The 10,216-nt window shown below is 43.9% G+C and overlaps 1 protein-coding gene across 1 annotated transcript in view; it reads right to left on the bottom strand.

Annotated features, from left to right (window-relative positions):
- Window positions 1-10,216, bottom strand: part of LOC115368309 (glutamate receptor ionotropic, kainate 5-like) — a 133,037-nt gene that overhangs the window by 939 nt on the left and 121,882 nt on the right. The window contains exons 18-19 of the mRNA XM_030064371.1: window positions 5,401-5,522; window positions 1-955 (exon numbers count right to left, since the gene is read on the bottom strand). The exon at window positions 1-955 is cut by the window's left edge and continues 939 nt beyond it. Coding sequence (XP_029920231.1) covers window positions 119-955; window positions 5,401-5,522 — 959 coding nt within the window. The 3' untranslated portion in view covers window positions 1-118. The remainder of the gene's footprint in view (window positions 956-5,400; window positions 5,523-10,216) is intronic.

Raw genomic sequence — 10,216 nt, 5'->3', positions numbered from 1 at the left:
GGCGTCCCGTCCCTCCGCTCCGCGTGCAGCAGCGTCCAGGTCCACGCCCCCCTGCTGATCGAACCCGTAACCTTTGACCCCTCTGATGATGCCGCCGGCCCCCGCGGCGCCCCGCCCCTCAGTCGTGCCCCCCCAGTAAGTCCGTGGGCGGGTGCGTGGGCGTCTTGATGGGCGGCAGCGGCCGGGGCGGCGGCGTGGGTTTGGGTTTGGGCCGCCGCGGGCTCACCGTCCCGCCGCCGCCGCCGTCGCTGTCGGCTCTGTCGCAGGAGATGGGCGGCGGCGGCGGCGGGAGGCGGGGCAGCGACATGGAGCCGTGGTGGTGGTGCAGGTGGTGGTGGTGGTGGTGGTGGTGGGACGGGTGCTGGCCCGCCGCCGCCGCCGCCGACAACAACGCGGGCGGGATGCGGGAGCAGGAGGCCGTGGAGGCGGAGGAGGAGGACGAGGAGGAGGCAGCGGGCGCGGGAGGGGGCGGGGCCGCGACGGTGAGCGGCCTCAGGCTCTGGATCCGCCGGCACTCCTGGCAGATCCGCACGTGGCTGCAGCCCTGCAGGAGGCTGCGGGCCGGAGGGGGCGGGGCCACCAGGGCCGCCGACGCCGAGGGAGGCAGCGGAGGAGGAGGCGCGTCGTTGGCGGCGTTGACGCCCAGCGGGTCGTCCAGGAGCCTCTGGGGCCCCGGGCCCAAATCGGGGCCTCCCCCTAACCCTCCCATGGCCCCTCCCCCGAGCCCCCCCAGCCCGCCGGTCAGCGGCCCCGAGCCGCTGTACAGTTTGCCGTTGCTGAGGCGCATCTCGCGCACCAGGCGGATGGGCCGGGGGGCGGCGAGCGCCAGGCGGGACGGGTGGCGCAGGACTCCGCCCCCCGCGCTGCTCAGGGGCCGGCGGCGGCGGGAACGGGAGCTTTTCTTACAGGAGACGGCGTTTCGAAACTCCGTCAACATCTCCTGACACACAGACACCTGAGAGAGAGAGAGAGAGAGAGAGAGAGAGAGAGAGAGAGAGAGAGAGAGAGAGAGAGAGAGAGAGAGAGAGAGAGAGAGGGAGAGAGAGAGGGAGAAGCTTCATATTTTATTGTAAATTGTCTTTACTGTTATTTTGCTGAATGTTTTTTGTGTTGTTGTGAGTAACTGAGCAAGTGGAATGCTTGACTGCATTTGTGTGTGTGTGTGTGTGTGTGTGTGTGTGTGTGTGTGTGTGAGCGAATAAATCAATGACTGAATGGCTGAATGTGAACGTGTAACAGAATAACTAAGTGAGAGTAATGTGAGTGAAGAGGTGAATACAGACTGTACACTGAGTTTATCTGTGTGTGTGTGTGTGTGTGTGTGTGTGTGTGTGTGTGTGTGGTAAACTGTAGCTCTCCATCCCAACCTGAGCTGTCAGTGTTTTATCTCTCTCTCTCTGTGTGTGTGTGTGTGTGTGTGTGTGTGTGTGTGTGTGTCCTATAAGCTTCCCCAAACCCCACAAACAGAGTGTTGGGTCAACAGAAGGGAGCGGCTGAATCTGCGGTGGAGATCGAGGGGAGGCGGGCGGCCCGGCCAGAACGGCAAATAAACGGCTGATAAATGGAGAGCAAATGAAAGTCACACACTGCATCGGCAGAGGACGAAGAAATAAAGCGCAGAGCGGACGGACGGCTGGAATACAAAATATGGAGGACAGACTGAGAGAAATATGAAGAGAGAGAGAGACAGAGAGAGACAGACGGACGCAGAAAAACGACAGAAGGGGGGGAGAGAGCGAGAGAGAGAGAGAGAGAGAGAGAGAGAGCAACAGTCGAGATGTGGAAGTAAACATCTATTTGACTGCTCACAGTGAGGCTTTTATTTTGAAAGTCATTAGTAATGAGAAAGTGAGTTTGATTTTTTAATTTTTTTCTCAAAACATCACGATTTATTCTCAGTTATGTTGCTCAGTAGCTGTGCCCTGAAAGAAGAAATTATTATTATTATTATTATTATTATTATTATTGTTATTATTTATTTATTTATTTTTTATTTAATTTTTTTTTTTTTTGAGATTTGATCTTATTCATTTGTTCTGTTGCCGATTTATTCAAAGTTGTCCTGGTGTTGCCGAGCTACATCTGTGTGTTTTAACTCTGTCACCTCTGCATGATCAGTGTGATGAAAAAAAAACACTTGTCCTGAAAAACCTGATGAATATATAGTCCTACAGGTCTTCTGCCCCCTGCTGGATTATCGGTGCACTGCAGCACTAAAGGCTTCTCTGAGTGGCTGCTGTCAGTCAGGGAGGCACTCGGCTTGGCTTTAAGCGGATATTTTTTGCCAATTTTGGAAAATTTACGGTGATGTGATGTCGGGGCCATGTAGCTTCAATGCAGCAGAAACAGAATATGAATGACAATATGGGAAAAAATGAGGGAAACTTTAATGGAATCTCTGAGTTTAAGGGGTTAAAAATATTGTCTTCTGTATATTTTTCTATCAAATTTGTATCAAATACGATACAAACCAAAACTCATATATGATGAGTTTTAATTAATTTCTTTCTTTCTTTTTTTTTATCGTCAGACAGCTTGGTAAACACTCTACTTTCAAAGAATTCAAATTTTCTAGCATTTATTTGACGGTTCAGGCTTCACAAGGTTAAATGTGACCAAACTTTTACCTCAACTTGCAGCTGTTTTTCTCCCAGTCGCCACAAACTGGGCAAACCTTTGTTTGTGGCGTAGCAGCATCACTTCAGGCTCAATTATAAATTCAAAAATAAATCTGTCAGTGACGATGTAACTCGTCACTGTCCACATGCTTTCACACGTCCTTTTCAAATGTACTCTTATTTCTTTTAGAAAATTATTGCAAAACTGTCCAAAAAAAAAGACCAGGAAATTATTAGAAAATTGCCACAAAAGTACCGACAAACTCATAAAGAAAGCCTAAATAAATTAATATTTAAATTTAAAAGAGACGAAATTACAAAACAAACTAAAAATGAACAAGAAAGTTACCATCAAATTACCACAAAAATATAAAAATAAATGAACAAAAATCACCAAAAAAGTATCCCTAAAAGTTTTAAAGGCCCCATTGAAAATGAAATAATAAAATTAAATTGAAAAAAAAAAAAAAAAACGGCTGGAAGTCGTGTGAGTGACCGTTAGGCAGGTTTTGGATGCAGTGGCTGTGATTGGTTACCGATGCGCTTCGTGTTTCCTGATTAATGTGATTTTTAATGCGATTTTTAATGCCCTGCAGTGTTTGGTCGTTCTGTAAATCACTGTAAATCAGCCCACCTTATTTATTAATTTACTTATTTTTGTCAGACAATTTGATTTTCTTTATATAAAAAACAAGATTTGCTCAGCGTCTCATATTCAGGCTGCTACTGTAGTTTTAACGGAAACGCTCCAGCCAATCAGATTCAAGTATTCACAGCGGCCACAGTAAATGAAGCCACCCTGAGTTTTGTTTTCTCTCTCTCTCTCTCTCTCTCTCCAGTCCAACTCTTCTGTCGTGTTTTTACTGTTTTGGCCGTTTGATATTTTTTGTCGACGCGGCGCTTCGTGTGCTGCCAGCAGTTTTCTGGCGCTCCGGGCGGCGAGCTCGCTTGTTTTCTGATTAAAAGCTGCTTTATTTCCCTCAGCAGAGAGCGCCGCCTGGTCAGAGGCTCCCAGGAATCACCTACGGTGGCCCGCGGGGGACACGAGTCACATTCACGCATCAGCAAATAAAACTGTGAACAGGCTGAGAAGCAGAACGGGGGCTCCGACTTGTGCGTTTGTTTTTCTGGCTCCTTATTTAAATTCACAGCATTTCGTCTTTTTTTTTTTTTTTTAACATTCAAAGGCGTTTTCATCCCAAGCCCACAGGAGTTTCTGACCCTGCTGGTTTTTCCTCCTATGACTGTATAAACTGTTGTTTATGGTTTTAAAAATGTTAGTTTCTTTGTCGGTTTTGTTTCTGATGCCAATAAAGTCATAAATAATGTAAATATAAAAAAGACAAAGATGCAGAGAGAGAGAAGAGATACATGAGGTTTGATTGATGGGAGCAGATGGAGAGATCATGCATGAAGAAATTCACAACAAAAGAAAAGGACACACAGATGAGGAGTGTTTCCATTATCAGCTGCTTACACACACACACACACACCAGTGGCGGATACAGAACATGGCTAATGGGTGGGCCTAAAAAATTCTGGATGGGCCTGTTATTTCATTTTGTTTATTTTTTTAGATAGACATGTATAAAATGATATGATGAAAGAAAAAAAAAACCTCTCGGTAAACGAGCCGAGAGGTTGTAAACGAGCATAAAATAAACGTTGGAAAAAGGACATTAAAACATTTATTTATTTAGTTAGTTATTTTTTGGTCTTGAATCTGATAGGGTGGGCAAGCTGTCAATCTGGGTGGGCCTACGCCCATCCAGGCCCACCCGTAGATCCGCCTCAGACACACACACACACACACACACATAGAGAGAAGGGAGGAGGAGAAGGAAGGAAGAAAGAAAGGAAATGGACATGAGGGAAGAGGAAGAGGAGGAGCCCTCTGTCCTAAAAAATTATGTTCCCATACAACTAAACTACATTCTCAATTGCGCTTCGAGGGGAATGTATTTTTGTCGTGGATTATGTTTGTTTGTGACGTAGCATCATCATTTCAGGCTCATTTATAAATTTAAAAATAAATCTGTCTGTTTCAAATGATGTAACTCGTCACTGCCCACATGCGTCCACATGTCCTTTACAAATGTATTCTTATTTCTTACAGAAAATGATCACAAAATGACCCCCAAAACTGTATTATTATTAGAAAATTGCCACAAAAGTACTGACAAACTCATAAAGCCTAAAGCCCAAAAAGTCATTAAAATTAAAATAATAATAATAATAATAATAATAATGGAAAGGAAGGAGAATTAAAATAAAATTGCCACAAAATTACCCAGTATGTTTAAAAAAAAAAAAAAAAAAAGGCCAAATTATAAGAAATGTACCTAAAAATTAACAGAATATTAAGAAGCAGAAGTGGAGGCGGTGTTGTAGACAGCGGTGATCTGTGAGGTCATTAAACGCATCGCCACAGGGGGACGGAGGATTCTCCTCTCTAATATTATCAGTTTTTAAAATTTCTTCTTCGAGTATCTCTCATAGGCCGCTCTCGCTTGAACCTGAACTAACAAAATTGGCTAAAATACCGCACATGATATTTTGAATGGAAACATATTTAAAAAACAAACATAATCCACAATAAATTTAGATTTTTAGGAGGCAGGGTTGTGAGGAGTGTCGAAGAGGAAAGTGTGATGGTGAAGAGGAGGAAGAAAGGTGAGGCGAAGAAGGGTGATGAGAAGAAAAAGGAGGAGGAGAGCGAGAGGAAGAAGAGGAGGATGAGGAGAAAGGAGAAGACGGGGGAGGAGGAGCAGCGGCGCCGTACCTCGTCGGTCTCGGCCGAGCGTCGCGTCGACCAAACAAACTCCATGATGGCGACGAAGACGGCGATGATGAGGCCGCAGATCAGAACCACGAAGATCCCGCCGATGTTCTCCATGCCTAGACCTGACACACACACACACACACACACACACACACACACACACACACAGAGTCGGTAAAGAGGCACTTGATTAGTCTCTTAATGGCTCATTTTTAAGCCGCACAGCCTCGATAAAAGCCATTACCAGACGCTCCTCCTGTACAACATCGTGTCCTCGGCATAAAAACGACTTTCACAGCAACAGATGATCAATATTCACTCAGCGGCAGACATGTTCACGTCATGTCCCCTCCGCTCATTAACGTCTGCCGGCGTTACAGTCGATACGCAGAGATCGCCTCGCCTCGATACAGCGTGGAAAATAAAAAAAAGAAAAACGTGTGGATCAATCGTGAAAACCTTTGGGAACAAGAGGAAATAAATGAGCCCCAGCTGCTGAAAAACTACAAATGCAGAATATAAAGGAGTAGAAAATACAGAAATAAAATGAAGAAATATGTAATCATGACGTTAATCATGATTAAAGTTTGTTCCTCTGGTCCAGTTCACTTCTTAAAGCAATCAGCACCGATTATGATAATAATACATATAATAATACACATGATGATTTCTTATTCCATTTAAAATGGACATAAAAATAAATGAAAGGGAACCCCACTAACGACAACTACAAAAGGAAAGAATGTGAATAAATTAATCAACAACAATCAACAGTCCAATTAAAACAGATGTAACTGCTCCATTCCACTAATTGTGCCCGACACACATTTGCATATCAACTGATTTCTTCTTTATTTGGAGGGACAAGGCACAACTCCTCATTAAAAGCATTAAAAAAAAACATGATGTATGATTTAACAAAACAACCAGAATGACCTCAGCTTAAATTAATGATAATAATAAAAAAAACACAAACTATGAAAGCAACAGGTGCTAAAAATCAAATAAAGTCGCCCTCCAGTCATTTATTAAGACCCTAAAAAAATCTCTGTTCATAAATATTGCATATTTATTGGGTGTTTCCCATGAAAAAAAATCCTTTGTGTCTAAAATGTAACTCTAAACTCTCATTGCCCTCATTAAACATGCGCAGATCTATGAATATGCAAATAGGCCATCGTAACCAGAGCTCTGTTCACACAACCAGGAGGTCCAGGTGTGAATACTGTGCCATATTTCATAATCTAATCTTGAAAAAATAAATTATTTTCAGCAAATCCCTTAGTTCCTCTCATACTGTTCACGTGAAGCAGCTGTTTCTGGTTGATTTTTCAAAATAAAACACTCAAGTGACCGGCGCAGCTGCTGCTGTTGATGTGCAAAGCCGGGGTCCATCTGAATCTCACATACACACACACACTCACACACACACACACACACACACACACACACACACACCTGCACCCTCAGCAGAGGAGTGTGAAAACACCTCTCCACTGACAAACTGTGAGCAGATACAGTCTTCAGAGTCGAGCTCACACATTTTAGGAGACAGAAACAGAAGAAAAACACATTTTTGAGTGGAGTGGGACTTTAATGACGGCACCGACTGGATGGTTTTTTAGCGACGTTTTAACTTTCCTAACTTCCTTTCTACAGTTTGTGGTTGAAAATGAATGACGGCTCTCTTCCACACTTTTCCTGTCCAATATCTTCTACAAAATAACTCAAAATGAACTTAAAATCTCTAAATGGATTTATTATATCACTATAATCTGAGCACATTAAACCGAGTCGGTCCATGGATCAAGCAGCTCCGATTTCCAGTTTGTGTTGCGCTCGTTCTTGTTAACTCTCATACACCCTTAGCTAAAAATGATAATAATGTTTAATAAAATGATTAGATCCTCAGATTCCACGTCATGAGTCGTGTCTGAATAACGTCATACTCTAACGAATAACACATGCGATTTCTTCACAGTCAGACTTTACCTGCGAAGGAGGTCACTGCTCTGAGTGCCTTTAACAGCCAGACTTTTATTTTGGAGTGAACCCAGAAGCTTTCCCATGCAGTGGATGGAGATCCACCAAAATAACAGACAATAACAGTCACGAAAAATGCACAAAAAATCTGAATAATATCATATTTCTCTTTGCTTTGCAGAATACACAGTCGTTTCCTCAACCTATATGGTTTTAATAAGCAGGAATTTCAGTCATTTTACATTTATTTGTGGTTAAAATCCAATGATTAACAACAACAGCAATAATAATAATAATAATAATAATAATAATAATAATAATAATACATCCCCTCCAGTTTAAAGGGCAAAATCTCTATTTTCTGACTTCCCCAGACTGAGAAAAAATGTTGGACACCATTTTCACCTCTGGACGTCCAGTAGTTCAGCTCCTCTGGGAAGCATTTCACGTTAGCTTAGCATAAAGACTTGAAGTCTATGGGAGTCGTTAGCCTGGCTCCATCACGGTGAAAAAGTAAGCCTGAAGCTGTCTTATTCTCACAGTGGATCGTGTGGATTTGAAATACAAAATGTTGGAATTACAAAAAAAAAGAGAGGTGTTTTAGGAGAGGTTATCTTCACTGCGATAGACGGAATAGATTTTGTTTTCGCAAGCTGATGAAAAACATGATGGGACAAGCTTTGCTGCTCAAATCCTCGGCCTCCACCCCGCTCGCTGTAATTTGCTCTTATCTCACCAGAAACCCTTTTCCTGAGTCTCTCCACCTCTCCCCTCAGCTCTGATTTTTTTTTATTTCTCTGTGTCGCCGGGCGCTGTGGCTCTGACCTTTGCACTCATTACTGTTTGTCTGACATGAAATATTGGAGACGAGGGAGAGCCGCAGCTAAATCCTCTGCCGCTCGAGTCGGATGTAAACTGACACAGAAGCGGCGAACTTTACGCCTCAGTCCTCAAAGTAAATGTCACCCTGCGATTTTCATTTTCTCAGTAAGTTTCCTCCTGCGTGTCGGCGCTCCCTGTAAATAAACATTACGGCGGAGACATGGAGGATGAGGCGGCGGCGGCGGCGAGCGCGTGGGTAAATGTTGGGTTTGGGCGGCTCTCCGAGGCACAAACGGGTAAACGAGCGAGTCGGTAAATAATCAGCAGATCCCCGAGAGACGAAACGTGGAGACTCTTTATAAAAGTGTCTCCGTCCGTCTGTCAGGGTTTCGGTCTCGGACTCTCAGCTCAGTTTGGCAAAGACAGAAAACCAGAGCAGCCGCAGCCAATCAGGCGTCAGCTCCGGTGAACACTGTGGATAATGACACGTGGCCTGTGAAATAACCGGTCAGTATTCACGCCATCAATAACAGAGCAGTCGTGGAGCGTTCAGTGACCGTTCAGATCATTTTTCATCCAAGATCATGTTCATTTTGTTTTGGGGCAAAATAATCTGGATTCAAGGAAAAAGTGGACACGGCTTGAGGTTCGGGCATAAAAGCCACTTGGTTAAAGTCGGAGAACAGTTTGGTTTTGGCACCAAACGAGCTGAGAACGAGGCCGAGCTCAAAGTTTAGAGATGAAGATGCTTTTATCTCCTCGAGCGTTCAGCCTCTCTCGTCTCGATGAAAAAACTTTTGAAACGCCTGCAGGCGGTGCAGGACGGCGACCAGCACGCCACGCCTATGTCACATCTGCTCCCCACTGCTCTCAGGATCGATTTTCAGATTTTATTCATCACCTTTAAGGTTCTGGATTATATTTTGGACCTTTTAACCCCTTAAGAACCTGCATGTAGGTCTTCTGTCTCCTCCAGAGTCAAAGGGTGAAAACTGAAGGGGGCGGAGCCTTTGCCATTGGCGCCCCGAGGCTGTGGGACGTCCCGCCCGGGGAGATAAGGCCATTTGAGTCCTTGAGTGTTTTTGAAAGGCGCTTATAAATAAAATGTATTATTATAATATTATTATTAAAGCAATGTTGGCATTTATAAGAGGTGATGGATTTTAATTCAAAACTGTACAAAAAAAAAAAAAAAAAAAAAGCCGAAAACTTCCCCTCATCTTATTCCCTGTCCTGTTTATATCCTTTCAGTGCACTCAGCTTCTGACGCTGAGATTTCGGACAGCACCTGAAGGCAGCGTGAGGCTGATGTGCAGCAGAAATGAGGCGTCAGCTTCACTGCCACCAAACAAACGGAGGAATTTGTGGCGTTCAGTCTCAGTTCGCCTTTCAGCCTCACTTCTGCAGTTTTTGGTCCTAAAGTGTGTGTGTGTGTGTGTGTGTGTGTGAGAGAGAGTGTGTGTGTGTGTGTGTTTTCTCTTTCTGTTTTGTTTCTGCGGCCGTGCAGCAGGAGAGAGAGAGACGGAGCCGTGATGTGAGGATATTTAGAGAAGCGGCTGTGTAAAAACACAGGAAATGATTGAAATGGATCACATTCCCACTGATTTATTAAAGCAAACATGAATAAGCTCCAGTCGTGTTAAACAGCTGGAGGGATGGAGAGAGAGAGAGAGAGAGAGAGAGAGAGAGAGAGAGAGAGAGAGAGAGGCTGATCCATTTGAGAATTATTTCCTCTCAAATTTCAAAGGATGAATTATGGGTTGCCAAGTCATATGAATTATTATTATTATTATTATCATCATCATTAATATCATTATCACTATCACAGTAACAATGATAGTTGTATCACTGCTTTATGAAATTTTAGAAAAACAAAAAGCTAATTGGACCTCAGTGAAAAAACAAGCCTCACTAGGTATGAGAGAACTGGACAAGAAAATAATTACAAGAAGAAGAAGAAAAAGAAGAAGAAGAGGAAGAAGAAGAAGAGGAAGGAGGAGGAGGAGGAGGA

This window comes from Myripristis murdjan, chromosome 11 (genome assembly GCF_902150065.1).
Source record: "Myripristis murdjan chromosome 11, fMyrMur1.1, whole genome shotgun sequence".
Lineage (NCBI taxonomy): Eukaryota > Metazoa > Chordata > Actinopteri > Holocentriformes > Holocentridae > Myripristis > Myripristis murdjan.
This window is presented reverse-complemented; position numbering and strand designations above follow the sequence as displayed.